A 16948-nucleotide genomic window follows, 5' to 3' on the forward strand; every position below is an offset into this window, starting at 1 on the left:
TTCTACATCCCCAAAAAATGCTTGTATCTACCGTCGAATGTTCGTAAGTAGGGGAGCGTCTGTATACTGTATTGGGTTGTCTATGGGTATTGGGTTTTTAGCTTTATTTATTCTAAATATTTATGGATCTTTGTATTTTCTTTTAACTGTGAACAGACGTCTGGATAGTGGTTAGCGCATGAGCGGCACAGTTCTGAGGTCATGAGATCAAATCTAGCTACCAGCCTTCCTGTGCAGAGTTTGCATGTTCTCCCCGTGCTTGCGTGGGGTTCCTCCAGGCAATCAGGTTTCCTCCCAGATTCCAAAAATACATGTCAGGTTAGTTCGGCGGCCCCAATTTGTCCCTAGGTGTGAATGAGCGAGTGAGTTGTCTGTGTGCCTTGCGACTGGCTGGCAACCAGTTCAGGGTGTCCCCTGCCCTCTGCCCGTAGATAGCTTGGCCAGCACCCCCACGACCCTACTGATGATAAGCGGTGCAGATAATGGATGGATAATGTGCTGCTGATTAAATAATGAACTGATATAGCAGAAAACTCATGCGATAGTGACAGCATACTCATTGACATATTTTAATAATCTAGTACCAACCAGCCACTCTGGGTGTTCAGGACCCGCAAAGCTCTGAGTGTTGTAAAATATATTTTAGTGGAAACTTTTATTGTCAGAAAATAATTCCAAGCTTTTAAGTGTCTCTGTGAGATACAAGTCCAGACCATGACATCCTGTATAAACGGGTGTCTTTTACATTTGGAAGGACAAACAACAGATGAAAGGATTTGAAGCACTAAAGAAATTCTAGGGGAGGTGTAAATATATGAAATATGGGTTGGCTTGAGAGTTCCATTATTTCTGTTTTTTGTTTTTGTTTTTAAAGGATCTCAGTGCGGGAACATTGGACGACAATTTTTAAAGGAGAAAGAAAGAGAAGAGGCCGAATGCAAAGAAAAAAAAGGTAATGGTCGTCTGACTCTAATATTTATACTGTGAGCTAATTTGATTTAGTGATGAAGATTGCCTTGTTGGAGGTCATTGCTCCTATCTGCATGACCTGTTGATCCATTGGACCATAAATCCACATTGTTTTTTACAGAAAACTACCGAAGAGAACTCAGTGTACTAGGGATTAGAACTGCATACGGCTAAATCTTCAAGGTTGTATGATAAGATAAGGCCTATGCATCAGAAGACTATTTCTGAGGAAATACTGATATGTACGAATAATTTCATATGAATACAGCAAGTAAATATTCCATATTCCATTGGATGATTATAATGTTCTGCCAGCCTTCCTGTTCGGAGTTTGCATGTTCTTCCCATGCTTGCGTGGGTTTCCTCCGGGCATTCCGGTTTCCTCCAACATTCCCAAAACATACATTTCAGGTTAATTGGCCAGTTCAAATTGTCCCTTGGTGTGAATGAGCAAGTGAGTTGTCTGTCCCTGTGTGCCCTGCGACTGGCTGGCAACCAGGTGAGGGTGTCCCCTGCCCACTGCCCGAAGACAGCTGGGATGGGCTCCGGCAACCCCGCGACCCTACTGAGGATAAGCTGTGCAGATAATGGATGGATAATGTGCCTCTGATTAAATAATGATCTAATATAGCAGAAAACTCATGCGATAGTGACAGCATACTCATTGACATATTTTAATAATCTAATACCAACCAGCCACTCTGGGTGCTCAGGACCCGCAAAGCTCTGAGCCTAAAATCACCCTTGCTACACAAATAAACAACCGTGCTAGTCTTGTGCATAGGTGCTCTATTTAACCTCAGTATTTAGTCAAGTCAAATGTATTTGTATAGCCCTTAATCACAAAATGTCTACACAGCCATTCGCTCAAAATCACACAGATTTTCTCCACAGAACTCATATTACACTTTAACCTTAATTTAACACCTTTTGCAATTCAAACATGCCGTCAGTTACGAGCAAAAATGAAAACATATGCCCAGAAGCTGTCTAAAATCTAAATCATCGTAGGACCGCTATTTAGTGTTGCTGTTTTTTAAACATGAAATCGAAGCTTCTTTTTATGTGCCTCACACTGTTTACCTCGCGATTTCCAAATGCAAATCTTCATTCATACATTCAACAGGTTTCTAGCAGCCCTTGTACCTGAGTTGTAGAAGTGTAACACAGTTTAACAACCTGTTTTCACACGAAAAGAAGATACTGTGCTGTCCGTGCTTTTCTTATGGAAGACTGGCGAGGTAGTGATGGGTTGTTCGCGAACGAAACTGATCTATGACCCGGCTCTTCTTCTTTTTCTTCTCCTTAACCTCCCCCCATTTCTCTTTCTCTTCCTTCTCCTTCTACTCCTCCCCCTCCTCCTTTTCCTTGTTCTTCCCCATTAGATTCGATCTCCAACCTCAGTGGAAATGTTTAGAGCCAAGCTTAAAACATACTTCTACTCTATAGCATATGAATAACCTATATCTTATGTTGATAATATGTGTATTATTTGCCCTCATGTATGTTTTAGATGAGGGGAGGGTGTCATAACAGTCTGTAGTTTGCAACAGTCTTTGATCTGTGCAGCCCTTTGAGACTATTCCTCTGCCTCATATTCCTCTTTCATCCTTTTCCTTCTCCTTTTATTTCCTGTTTCTCTTTCCCTTGCTTTCTCTTTCTCATTCTACGCCCCCTTTCTCATTCTCCTTGTTCTTTTTGTTCTCCTGCTCCTCTTTCTTTACCTCTTCCTTCTTCTTCTCCTCCTCCTTGTTCTCCTACTCGACCTCGTCTTCCACCTTCTCCTACTCCTCCTCTTCCACCTGCTCCTCCTCCACTTTCTTCCCCTATACTCCTCGTGCTCTTCATCATCCTTCTTCTTCTTGTTTTGGTGTATTCTTATTCTTTTACACCGGTTGGCGTCCATCTTCGCAACATTGCTACGATTCGCGCTCAGTCGGAAACAGAGATTATAATTCATGCGTTTGTTACCTTCCGTCTCAATTACTCTAATGCACTACTCTCCGGCAGACATGGGACCAAGTCACACATGTGCAAGTCTCAAGTAAGTCTCAAGTCTTCACCTTCAAGTCCCAAGTAAGTCCCAAGTATTTTTTTCTTGGGCAAGTCAAGTCACAAGTCAAGTCCCGAGTCTTAGATTGCCAAGTCCAAGTCAAGTCACAAGTCATAAAAACAGCGACTCGAGTCGACTCGAGTCCAAGTCACTAAGTCTCAAGTCCCCATGTCTGCTCTCCGGTCCCCCAAAGTCCAAAATCAAGAGCCTTCAGCGGGTACAAAATGTTGCAGTGAAGGGTTTTAACTAAGACAAGTAAGTTCGATCACTTTACCCCGATTTTAGCTAACCTGCATGCTGTTATTGTCGCTGGATACACTGTCTATCTTTCTGAGAGTAGATAGGTGCCGTTTTGTGTTTGTAAGTTTTTTTTTAAGGGGAATTGCAATCATCAATAAGGGGAGCAATTAGCTGAGATTGACAGATATTATACGAACATATTAAAGCCGTCCGACCTAAATGTTTACGTTTTAGTTTATAATTTTGAATCATGCATCCGGTTCATTGATCATAATTAGACGGGAGAGGGCGCTGCTGAGGGTAAACATTTGACTGGAAATTTCCAGAAACCCGTTATTGGTTCACACGTCACAGTCGCGTTCTAGTGATAGAAATTCCGTCTCTTTTTAGAGAATCGGCTCTTTTTGCTCGGCTCACTAAAAAGACTCCCAACGGTTAATTGGATTGATTTTGATGCTTTAATTTATATACTACTATCTATTATGCCACACGATACTCAAACGTACTCGAAAAGGGGGGAAACAAAGCATTAAAAGATAAAAAATGTTAAAAAGAAGAAAAAATAAATAAAAAGGCGGAAAAATAGAAAGAATAAATGAAAAAGCCAGAAAAAGTAGTAAAAAGCTAGAGGAAGAAATGAGACATTATTTTAATAAAGGGGAAAATGGGAGAACATGAGAAAATAAGCTAGGGAAGAAAGAAACAAAATAAGAAAGAAAATAAAACAGAGAGAGAGAGGGAAAGGGGAAAAAAGCCCCAAAAAATATAGGTGAAATGTAGGAAAGAAACAAAAAGGAAAATGAAAAAAAATGAGAAAAAGTAGAATAAAAGTTTAAAAAAAAGGGAAACAAGTCAGATTTATTGTCAATTCTGCAGCATAAACAGAGCATAGAAATTGCATTTCTCTCGGCCCTCAGTGTCTAGTAAATGTAAAAGAAATATTTTAAAAAACACACAAAAGACGGAATGATGAAAAAGAAAGACAAAAGTAGTAAAATGTCAGGGAGAAAAGAAACAAAAGAGAAAAAAGCAAGAAAAAAAGTGGAAGGCTAAAACGGGGGAAAAATAAATTTAATGTGAGAAGGAGGAGGAAAAAGCAAGAAAAAATGTAGAATGCTATGAAAAAAAGAAACCAAACAATAGAAAGATAAACTAACACAGGTAAAACACAGACAATAAGAAGGACGCTAGGAAAAAAGAAACAAAAGAAGTAGATAATATAACCGAAAAAATAGGGAAAAAACGAGAAAAAAACAACGAAAAGGAAGAAAAAGGCTATTAAAAAGCGAAACAAACAAAGAATGAAATAAAAGAATATAGGAAAAAAGAGAGACAATGAAAGAACAAGAAATAGGAATAGAAAAGCTTGGGAAAATGAAACGAAAATATATATTTTTATAAAACGAAAAATTAAGAAAAGCAAGACAAAATAAATAAAAAGCGAGGAAAAAAGAAACGAGAGTTCTTAATATTGTCGTTTTGAATTTAGTCTTATTGGACTCTCTTACTGCTTCAAAATACTGTTTTATAACGTAGCGTCTAAGCCTGGTCTGTTTTTGTGTGGTAGCTTTTTAGCATGGCGTTTGTTGACGGTAATCACGCACTGTATGTATGAATGACACGGCCCCTCGTTTTACGTCATGAGTAAAAAATCTGTTTGCAATAGGTAAGCGTTTAGGTGTATCTGGTTTTACTTTATTCTAAAGAAAACAAAATTTGCTGACAGATTAGCCTACGGTAGTACCTTTTAGCAGAACACCGACTCCCATTCATCACTTCCAAAAGCTGTCTCATAAAGCCGTTTTATCCGCGAACGACACGCCATGACTGGAACTTTCCAGAAGCTTGGGGTAAGGCGGTTGCTTTCCCCCGCTTGAGTTCATTCGATCAACAGCAACCCAACGGAAAGGCGACTCAGCGTTAGGTTCCTATTTTCTTTTTAAACACTTCATTTAAAACTACAAAGTTATTTTAAAACACAACAACAATATCAGTAACGTGTTACTGTCGTCGGATACGGTTACTTTTCAACTGAAGCGGCAGGTTTAACGGTAAGGCTCTCCAAAAACTTAAGCTATTTTAATTCGTGTTTCTAGATAATTGAATATCATTGTGTTGCATGTATGTATATGTATATTTTTATTAACATTATTTTCTTATTACGTTATTTCCAAAATGGCCAAAACCGAATCTGGACCGAGTAAACGTTTCCACATTTGAGCTACAGCTAAAGCTAGCTTACATAACACGGAATTTTCTAGAAGGCCTTTGTTACGCAACGACGCCATGTTGCCCTTGAGGACTGAACAAATAGTTTATTTTCGCGCTACTTCATCAAACATATACGTATTACATTTTTTATTAGATTTTAGTGGTGTGGGCGTGTTTCGTGTGGATTATTTATTGTTTTGGGATTTTTTAGCCGAACAGTCCGACACCGTCGCGGTAAAAAAATAATGGACTTTAGAGCGACCCCTAAAAGTGTGTGCATTTTTTTTGAAAAACGTTAACAGATTTATGAGAACCTACATTTTAAAAACCACAACTTTACTTTCCTATAACTTTCTCACTCAGTCATACAGGAAGGGATAGGATTGCAAATTGGTATGATTAACTGAATTTATTTTCCAGCAAAATGTTCACAATTGTAATTGAATTGTCTCTGTAGTCATTGATATGAACGTTGTGAAACATATTTTATTGAAATGGGTTGAATTTGTCTTACTCGTGTTGTGGAATGGGCAAATCTAAGCGATAGCACAAGGGAGGGTAAAGGTTCATGGATGTCAACGTTGTGGAACATTGCATGCACCGACCTATTGCTCTCCAGGGTAAACATGTAATAACAATTTAAGGGATTAAAGATAGCCAGGATAAACAGCCAAAACTATTTGAAAGGTAGTGCTTGGAGACTGCTCTTACTTAGTGCAATGAAAATAATAGTGGATCCTGACAATGCAATGAAAGAACTGCAATGATAACATCGCAGTAACAAAACCCTAAATAAGCCACAGGGTATGTCATTTCAGTTTTGTGCGATAACAGTTGCTGTTAAAATTGTTAACAGGAGATGCTGACAAGATTGCATACTAGTTGAATACAACTCAATTAGACATGTCACTCCAGAATAGACATGTAATGGACTTAAAAGAGAGACATATGATCCAAGAATGTTAAAATATATAGACTAAATATACATATAATTTTTCAAACTATTAAATCATCTTGATCCATTTTCTATTATCATTACTGTGTTTTAATGTTATTATTTTCCATATTTGATATATCTATTATAAAACTTTGTGCCAATGGAGATTATTTCTTCTGAAACGTGTTTTGATTTTAATTTCAGTTTGTACAAGACAATGACCAAGGAAGAAAACTCTCGCCGGGCAATGGCTCGTTCTCACAAGCGTGATGGCCCTCGGGGGATTTTTGATCAACAAAGCCCATCACACTCTAGGAATAGTAATGAGAGCAGTCCTTCGTCATCTTATAGCAGCGACAGCGAGCGCTCATCATCCATCAGTCATCGTTCATCATCTAGTAGTGGTTCTTCCTCGCGTTCCAGGTCCCGCTCTCATCCTCGCTGCAACAGGCATTCCCACTGTCGCAGCCATCGAAGATACAGCCGGGGCCACCGCCATACAGCACACCGCCACAGAGCGCACTCTAAATCCTACAGCCGCTCACCATCGCGGGACAGGTATCATGGGAAACGTCGATGCTCAAGTTCCAGGTCTCGCTCCAGGTCTCGCTCAAGGTCTTCATTTGCTGGAAGAAGATACAACCAGGCTCGCTATGGTTTTAACAGATTTCCCAGATCACCATACAGGTCATATAGAAGCCCCTCAAGGTCCTCAGGAAGTTCCATCAGTTTGAGCTTGGAAGGTAATTTAAGCAAGCAAACTTTCTTGAATGCCTCCATCCTGTTAACCATGTTACAGACTACCATATTTTCCAGGCTATAGGGTGCACCTAAATTCAACTGTGTTTTTTAATAATGATTGATCAATTGAGAAAGAACGCTGACCAAAATCACGAAAAATTTTATGCAACAGGAATCAGAGGATTGAGTCTTAATCCTTAGACTACCAATGATACAAGCTACATGATAATGTGAAATTGTGCATTCTGATTGGTTTAACATTCTCTCCACTTCACCAACGAATGTTAGAGAATGTTGAAAGTAGTCTTTGAATAAAATACTAAACAAACTCGCACACCGTTATTGATGCACATGTTTGAATGAGTGGATAAACCGTTAGACCAATTTGAGTGGAGAACAAAATTCACTATGTAAATCTGTGCTTCTGGCACTGTGAGTAAAAATAGTGTTATGAGATTTATCTCCTTTTCATATGTCATCTGTATCACTGGTGGCCTTGTGGTAGTTGGTGCTCTCATCGCCACAACTCAGGTTCGATTGCATATGATAGGCGATTGTGGTCTGCGACACTTATTGACCAATCGTACATGATTCTGTACATATGCTGCTCTTGCTGTAGTCTCAATTTCATATGCCTTAAGGCAAAATACTATTTTCGGGATGGTGTTCCTTATAGTGCGGAAAATACTTAACATACCTACAAATCCACGTTTTTCTTTTTCTCTCCCCTTAGATAAAAGGGAACTTCTGCAAGCTGCAAAAGCCAATGCCATGAAGCTGTTTGGTGTGGAGAATTTGCCACTTCCAGAAAGTGTTAAACCCATCTTACTTGAACAAGGGGAGAAGCCTCAGTATGAGCTACCTGGGGTGAGCCCAAACCCGCAAAAGACTTCGCCAGAGGTGGGTGTCAGCTCCATTAAGTGTAGTACTTGATTGTGATTGGTCAGGGCATTATGTCGCGGTTATTAACAGGACAGTTCACACTGCAGGCCTTAGGCTATTTCCTGTCCTTATTTACACCACCCCCCCAACCCACGTGCAATTTAAATTCCAATTTATAGAAAATTTTATTCCATTGACTAACCTGTGGCTTTGTAAGCCTGGAGATAGAATCCACACCTCGATGCACAGGGCATAATACAATAAGAACATATATAGAGAACTCGGTGCTCATTAAATTCTGTCAAACATGTTTAATGCAAAGATGCTTTTATCTTAAATGCATGCACTCGAGGATAAAAAAAAATAAGATTTTTAAATGATGGAAATAACATAATCGATGAGAAGCGCCCATCTAAGGTCGTATTCATAAAGTTTAAGAATACAAGAGCCACATGATATGTTACCTGTAATTTACCAAGCCCCCCCATACTTCGTTTATTATTTATGTTTTAGTTTACTTTTTACCCAAATCCATTGCTTTAACAAGCGTGTTGCGTCCAATAAAAATCATATGAATTAATAAGCCTTTTAGAAAATCTAAGTCAAGTCATGTTTATTTGTATGGCCCTTTATCGCAAGAAGTTTCTAAGGGCTGAACAAACAACTATATTTTAATACTACTACCATATTAGCTATAATAACTCTCTATGAAAACAACCCCAAGTTTAATGCAGCGCATCCTGTGGAGATCGATGCTCCCCGTGACTGCTCTATCACTTGACATGCGATCCCATTTGATGATAAGAAAAAGTGGATCATGGATTCCTTTGGATGTGAACCATTAGCATGGCGTAGGCTAGTGGCTAGCATAGCCCTGTGTAACACTGCGGTGGAAGCCAATTGTATTCATTTTGCTCAAGAAAGATATGGGTGTAACATCGTTTTTGTACCATCAATTTTTGAAACCCTCTCCTAACACCTACAGTGTGAACATGGCCTTAAAACTTGAGTAAATTGGCTTTATGTATTGCCACAGGGGTAGAAAATGAGCTGTTTGATCAGCAGTTAATGTATAAAGTGTGAGTAAATAGTGATTGATTTTCTATTGGATACACCAAATTAAAATGCAAATCATAAGCAACCATCATCTAGGGCTGCAACTAACGATTTTTTTTTTAAACAATTGATGAACCGGTCGCTTATTTTTTTTTTTTGATAAATCGATCTTTTTTACTCAAATATTGGAGTTTTGGTTGGATAGAAAACCAGTGCACTAAACATAAGATCATTCTGTAAGATTAAACAATAAAAGTGTTTGTAAAATAGCTCAACAATGAATAAAAATATCGCGCAAATGAATGTTTTACATCAAGGTATTTTTTTTAATGTAACAGTCTCAAGGCACCCCCTTTCTGACCAAAGTGCTACTATAGCTGTTGCCAGACATTGCATAACAAAATTTTGTTTAGAGTCGTAGTACTATACGCATTTCCCCTCGTCATCCCGACAAAGTTCAATGCAGTCAGTTACGTTGAATCAATGTGCTGAGTAGTGCATAAATCGCGTGACACAACCGGTTGCTAATGAAATTCGTTGTAAACACTTAATCGTTTTTTACCAATTCGTTGTTGCAGCCCTACAACTGTCCTCTTTGAGATGTGTAAGGAAACACAATTCTTAGGCATTGTATTCAGAATCCTGTTTGTGATGTCAATTTTTCTATCTTGACCCTATGGAACCTTGAGGGAATGCACATACTTTCTGTATTTATTCCTGTCTTCATAGATAACATGACAGTGGTCTGCACTCACCGGCACCTGGGAATTAAAGGCTGTCATGTGACTCGGGTGACAACAATAAGTTTGCGGGAAAGGTTGAAAAACGATTCTTGTCCTGCACACACTACGTTGTCTATTTTGTACTTTGAATGGCACACATGTAAATTAAAGCGCACATAACTATACACATATAACCAAGCAAATTCCAGGAGATATGCTGCGTTTTCCAGGCCGCATTGTGTTGACATGACAAATGTATCTATGGTTTGCAGTTGAAATGGGTCATCGTTATTTAGCGGGACCCACGGCTTGCTGACGGAGCAAGAGCACGTGCTTTATAATGACAATTCCTGTCGAGAGAACTAGTACCAGATGAAGAAGTCGTCTCCGTATGCCAAAGATAAGTTGGTACATGAGGCGTCTGCCCAGGAAATGGTTGTAAAAACAGTGAGACTTGATGTGCATGTGCTTTCATGTGCTAACTTTTAAAGTATTGTCAGAAGCTAGATTGAGTCAATGAAGTAAGAGCAGAAAGAGAAGTTTGGCGCCCCTTCTACTCAAGTCTTACTGGTTGTGCTATTGTTTTTTCGAAACAGAACAACGAGGGGGAGCTCGATATCACCTGCCCTATGACGGCGGCAAAAACGAAACCCATCACTTTCAGCATCAAAGTAAGTGACCACATTTGAGTTTTGACTTTGAACCTTTTGATTAGTGAAATTACATTTTTAAAAGAGGGAAGTGTATTTTCTATTTCATCATTTATTTAAATCCTGAGCATGTCAGTGAAGCAATTAAGCGTTACTTAAAAGTATTTACTTCATTTGAAATCTAATTCAGTTACCTCCAAGATTAATGACACCAAAAAGTAGCGCTTTTCTCAGTAAATTACTCTCTTGTTACAAAATGCCCTATACACTCTCATTGAAGGCAAACATGCGCGTATATAATCCAAACCCCGGATTTCAGCATTTTATTTCACAGTTCTAAAACAGGCTGTATTCAGTTGTTGTGCTTTGTATGTATAAACAAACCCACCTTTAAGGAAATGAGGGTTGTTTTTGGCATAAGTAATGTTTATCTATTCAGCAATCTTCTATCTATCTACCTTGGTCACATCCCTCAAAAGGGATGACCGACAGCAAGACAAACGCATAGAATAACAAATAAAATAAAAAGGGGAAAAAGTAGCAAAAAACGCACACAAACATTTTTGGGCCATGACGCACCCAAACATTTTAGGCACCTCGGCACACAAGTTGGTCATGCTTTCGTCTCTCATCCAGCAGTCTTAAGATACAAAATTTACGACATGCATTTAATATGCAGTGTAGTAACGACAGTTGTTTACAAAACTGTGAATAGTAATTGTGTTCCATGAACTCACCCCTTTCAATAGTCTTTATTGTCGTTATACAAAAGTACAACGGAATTAGGGGGCTTCTCTTATGTACAGCTGCACTATAGCCTTGGGTGATCCTCAGATTAAGCCAGTTCTGATGACTAAAATAGAGCAATTACAAATGTAGTTCTTGTAGTGCTTTCGTCCCAACGCTGCTATTGTTATAAGAAAACGAAGTGTTAATCTTCCCCCCCCCCCCCCCACTTTTGTGTATTCTCCCTACAGAATAGCGTGGCAAAACCAAGCGCGGTGGCTCAATCTTCTCCAAAGGTAACGGCCACAGTGGAGCCCTATGACAGCAGCAAGCCTTACGGCCACTGGGTCCCAGTCATGTCCGGCAGGTCGGCCAGGGCACACAGACACGGGCGCAACAAGTCCCATTAGGATGGTTGCCCGACAACCAAAAGGCCACTGTAAATATCTTGTACATATACGTTCAGTCATCTCATCGTGACCTTTTTTCCAGATGATTTGAAATGGAGGAAGTGGAGATATCAGTCAGGTGGGATTATTTCTCTCCCCATGTTCTGTGTATTTGACATTCAAATAAAGTATGTTGATTAAAAGGAAACCACCGTCTTTTCTTTTCAAAAATTTTTTCATTTGTAATTTTTTTCACTTGGTGATGAACAGTATTCAGGGATCAGAATTTTCCGCGGATCCGCGGATTTCCGCTGTTTTTGAACCGCAAAGGCATTCCGACTTTTTCACTTTTTCTCTTGCGTAGCAAACTAATTCAAAATCCGACTGTCTCACTCTTTCCTTTATTGCTCTGGCGCACCCTGGCGGCCGTTAGAAAAATTGGCCGCATTGTCGCACAAGCTGCAGGGACTGAACTGCATTTGAACTTATCTTGCAGTATTTACAAAAAAAAATCAGTTATGTGGGCAAATTATTTTAATCTTCTAAAAATGTTACTTAAATGATAAATATAAGCATGGTTTTGGACAAGTAAATTGCCTAAAACCCAGGTTTTTTTTTTGGGGGGGGGGGGAGTGGCGGCGGTGGTGGGGGGGGCTCCGCCCTGGTTTATTCCTGGATGCTGGCTATTTCAGCTGAAAATGAAAATCTCCATTCTGATCCCTGAGTATTATTTAAATGGGATAATTGGTCTGTTATTCCTGGTTCGTACGAGTACCTGGAATTCTTTAATGCTTGAAATGTAATCAAGGATTTAAAACTGCTTGAATTTCAGGTGAAGTGTATGTAAATTCTTGTAATTGTTGCTGTGTCAGCTTAAAAATGCTCAGGTGGTTTTCCTTTGCCGCTGCATTTCTCTCCTCGAGATCAATGGCAGCTAATTAAGTTTGTCTGGTCGTGTCCTATGAAGCAACATTTCCCTCAACAACTGAACCGGACACAGAAATAAGGATTAGGAATTGATTATGTACTCGTATGGGCCTTGCAAATAAAGGAAGCGTTTTCCTGGGGTAAATTGTAATAGGAAGAACTTTCTGCTACTGAGAATTAACAGTTAGCTACACATTTTACCATCATTTCACCTAACACTTATATCGAGAGAACTTAGTTTAAAAAATTATCTACAAGCATTGTTCAGATTCGCAAATATTCATGTTTACTCAAGAACTACGTTCTGGATAAATACACAGGCATATGGTCATCGGAGATATACCTGTGGATCTGCTAATCGCATGATTCATATCGGATTTTCTCTCAATCGTAGTAGAGTGGGCGATGCTTTGAAAATCCTTAAAATGCTTGCATTTGGGCATTAAAAAGGTGGAGTATGAACCCTTGTTATTTGAAAATGACTCAAACCCTAGAAGAAAAAAAACGTGTGTACACTGACTTTTCAGGTACCACGTCTAAAACAGTCCAGGAGGAACTCCTTTATTTTGTGAGCTACAGTGAACACATTTGCTAGTGAATCGCGTCCAAATTTCACATTTTTTCTCGTCGGGTTTTCGTAAATGTAGACCGATTTACCTCTCAGTTCAGGATCTTGTTTTAGGATGACAATCTCTTTTATCTTGGTTAAACAAAGCAAGATACTCTGAAGGTCTTTCATTTCCTGGTATCTGGTACCAAAATTGTCAAGCTCTTGGAGTTGCGCAGTTGAAGAATCTCATCTCCTCAGCCTACAGGTTTTCTCTAATTTTGTCTATCTTCCCTCTATAGTTAGCTTGAATTTTCATCTTCTTTGAATGTATCTTGGGTAAAAGGTTGTATAACCAGTTAAGCATGTCCCCTCCCCAATGCTTCAAGGTGGCTGGGATGGGGTCTAGCACCCTTATTGAGGACAAGTGGCACAGTTAAATCTATTTTTTCTTAACATTGTCTCTTCTTTTTCTTTCTGTTGAAAAGTAAAAAGAAGCAGCAAAAGTGAAGTGACTTTGTTGTTTTTTTTGAGTGAAATAAATGAAATCTTCATCTTGTGTCTGACTACCTATTATTTGTTATTGCAACATCCATTGCAGCCTGGTCATCCTGGAAGGGGGATGACCTCATCTGCAGTCCCTTCTCAAGGTTTCCTCATGTTGAGGTTTTTGAGTTTTTCCTTGCCCTCATGTTGGTTTCAGATCAGGGGATGGTGTGACAATAGTCTTTGCCTTGCAATAATCTGGTCTGTGAAGCCCTTGTGATTAAGGGCGTCACAAATAAACATGACCTGACCACTGCCTGACCGCATAGCAAGGGTATCCTAATACTTGTGCGAACCGCATTAATATTAAATGGACATAATAGGAAGACATTGTGTGATATTTAGCGTCTCCTAGTGGTAAAATAAACCTCGATTAAAAATGATTGATTACCATTAGAAAAAAAAAATGACCTATCATAAAAAATACATTTTTAAATACTTGAGGGTCGAGAAAATTGCCCTAATTTTACAGAGCATGAATCTCACCTAGGAGAAGTAGACATATTTTGTTTATCCATTGTGTGTTTTTGCCTATTTTTTTTTTACCACCCGGCGCTTCTCAGTAAAACACGCTTACCATTAAAGATGGGATGTGTAGTTTGTGAAGTCCTTAAAAAGTAAAATTAGTGTATATATTAAGGATGTGTTAATGCCCAGCTGAGTTTAAAGAGCCCTTATGCTTTATCTTTAAGGATATGACAGTGTGCAGTTTCCTCATGCGTGAGAAGATAAGCAGGACATTGTGGTTTAGCCTAGCCATTAACAATATTCTTAACAGCAAGCAAACAAGAACACGGCTCCATCCAATCCAACATGGCAATCAACAATCAGCAAAACGAAAATGTGGTGCGTGCGTAATGACGTCACTCAACAGAAAACGTCTTACCGCAATTTCACTAGTAAGAGCGCTATAAAATTGACAAATCTTAACAATCTTCCATTGCACATATCTGCTTTTGTTCGGCTTTTATCAGTTTGGTGCGGGAAAAAAACCCCAAAAGAGGAAGAAGTTTTAAGTGTGTCTAGGAAATAAACGCAAAACACGAGTTACTCTGCTGCTATCTCCTGGCCTAAAGTCGTGATTGCAGGCTTAAGTTTTCAAATGACGCACCTCATTTTAAACCGGCGTTAAAGTGACAGGTTTTACAAGTGTGAACTAGTGCTTTGCATCACCTTTTGATACACATCCCAGAAATTCCCAATTGTACTCAAAAGTGAAACAATTATGTGTATACTGTACGGTGAATAGGACATGGATAAGTACAAGGCTGACCAGTATAAAGACCAGTCTGCTTGATACCTGGAAATCGAATAATGTCGCATCGCCTGTGACTTTGTTGTAATACAAATCTTGTCCACAGAGCGTCGCTGTTTTCTCATATGCGAATTTCCGCCTCACCATGTTTACTGAGCGTTCCCATTACTATTACGTAATACAAAATATTAATATTTCAATAATACTGCGTGCTAACTAAAATGTCGTTTCGAAATGCTATTTTTTTTACAAGTTTGAACTATGAAATGTTCGTGATTCCATTAAAACTCGAGCAACAATACCATCCCAATAAATTCTTACAGGGACTTAGTGTTATTTACCACTGCCTCGTGGTAAAAAAGACTTCATTAAAAAATATGAATTGAATAAGAAAAAATACATAATTTATTCATCCATCCACTATCTGCACCGCTTATCCTCATCTTTGAGGTTAAAACATATTGGACGCATCAGGTTAGCACTGCTCGTTCTATGCGTTTATACTGTCATTGGCGTCGGTTTTAAGAGTATTGTTAATTATTAATTTTACAATTCTAACCATTTTAACATAGTTAGAAGTAAAGCAGCCGAGTCCTGCCATGGCCGGGCATTATACCGGCGGGCGGAGACGTAACTGCGTGAGATTCTTGCTCAAAGATGTTGTGGCAATTTCGGAGGGAATGTCAAGGACGGATTTTATTAACAAGTTTGTTGAAAAGATTCTGAAGTTTAAAAAGGAAGAGGTACATGCTGTCATAAAAATGACTTCTGGCAAAGGCTTTGATGTGAGTTTTGAAACGGCAGCTCTTTATCAAGAGTTTTGGAATCGCTTTGAGGGAGTGAGGTCCCAGTTTTCAGGATTTACAGTGGAGAAGCTGACTGATAATGCTAACAAGATTGTCGTTGTTAGAATGTTTAGTGAAATAATCAGTGCTGATGACGTCTGTTATTGGTTGAGTAGATACTGCTCAGTAAAAGGCCAGGCTATGAAGGTGAGGTGTGAGAAAGGCTATTGGAATGGTGCCTGGAGGGTACCAGTCCAACTACGGCAAGATCCTCAGGGCTTTCAGGGACTGAAACAAATTCCGTCGACTATATTCCTGGGGGAAAACCGTGGCTTTATCCACTATCAAGGGCAACCGAAACTCTGTCGCAAATGTGGTGAGCATGGGCATCTGGCTGAGGTATGTGATCGAATTTTTTGTGGAAAGTGCAGAACAATTGGACATTCCTTTGAGGAATGTAGCAATAGCAGAAAATGCAATCTCTGTGGAGAAACGAATCACCTCTTTAGAAACTGCCCGAATTCGTTTGCTAACAAATTGAAAACTAGGAAGGCAGTTAACAAAGACAACAAAGACAATGAAATGATGTCAGACAACATAGATAATGAAATGAATAAATGTCACAAAGACAATGAAGTGAATAAAGATAACAAAGACAATGAAATTAATAAAGTCATGGAAATACAAAATGAAAATGAACAAGAAATTAATGAAGTTATAGAAATACCCAATGAAGATGAACAGGAAATGAATAAAGTTATGGAAATACCCAATGAAATTGATCAAGAAATGCACAAAGAAATTGGACAAGACAAACAAATTGAAAAAACAGATGTACCTACCAAAACCCCTGGAGCAGAGACCAGAGAATCAAAATTGAAACAGGAAGAACCTGGAAATTCTAATTCGATTTCTCATAAAATACCTGAATTTGGACATGACAAACGAATAGAAAAAGCAACTGCCACTCCGAAAACACATATTAATCAGGAAGGGCCTGGAAGAGAGTTCAAATTAGCAAATTTGTTTGCTACGCCATTGCCGGGATTTGGAGAAGACAAACAAATCGAAAAGGCGAATGACTCTCCAAAAACCCATACGGGCACTGGAAAGAGGAGTAAAAGTAAGACAAAATTGGGAGTGGTGAAAAAACCAGAAACAAAGATAAGAGATTTAGAAGAAAGCCGATTGCCGGTGAATAAGCCCACAAGGGAACTGTATGAAGTTGAGACGGAGGAAGTCGGGGAGGGAAAAAATCTGACCCTTAGTGGGCAAGGAAGTAAGAGACCCCTTGATAGGTCCTCTGGCTCAC

General features: G+C 39.1%; 2 protein-coding genes across 3 annotated transcripts in view; one reads left to right on the forward strand and one right to left on the reverse strand.

Annotated features, from left to right (window-relative positions):
* LOC148351499 (uncharacterized) overlaps nt 1-5319 on the reverse strand; it is a 26641-nt gene extending 21322 nt beyond the window's left edge. The window contains exon 1 of one of the 2 annotated variants that reach the window (XM_088354505.1): nt 5007-5319. The gene's annotated coding sequence lies outside the window, so the exon portion shown is untranslated. Of the gene's footprint in view, nt 1-2148; nt 2971-5006 lie in introns of those variants that run through there. The other variant, XM_088354503.1, reaches the window with a different exon arrangement.
* LOC148351500 (arginine/serine-rich protein 1-like) lies at nt 4938-11784 on the forward strand. The gene is made up of 5 exons (XM_088354509.1): nt 4938-5313; nt 6615-7153; nt 7885-8051; nt 10408-10482; nt 11439-11784. The coding sequence occupies exons 2-5, from the start codon at nt 6628-6630 to the stop codon at nt 11595-11597; spliced, it is 927 nt and encodes a 308-aa protein (XP_088210635.1). The 5' UTR covers nt 4938-5313; nt 6615-6627; the 3' UTR covers nt 11598-11784.
* Nucleotides 11785-16948: the final 5164 nt, after the last annotated feature.

Source organism: Urocampus carinirostris, chromosome 15, assembly GCF_059441175.1.
Source record: "Urocampus carinirostris isolate Australia breed hairy pipefish chromosome 15, RoL_Ucar_1.0, whole genome shotgun sequence".
Lineage (NCBI taxonomy): Eukaryota > Metazoa > Chordata > Actinopteri > Syngnathiformes > Syngnathidae > Urocampus > Urocampus carinirostris.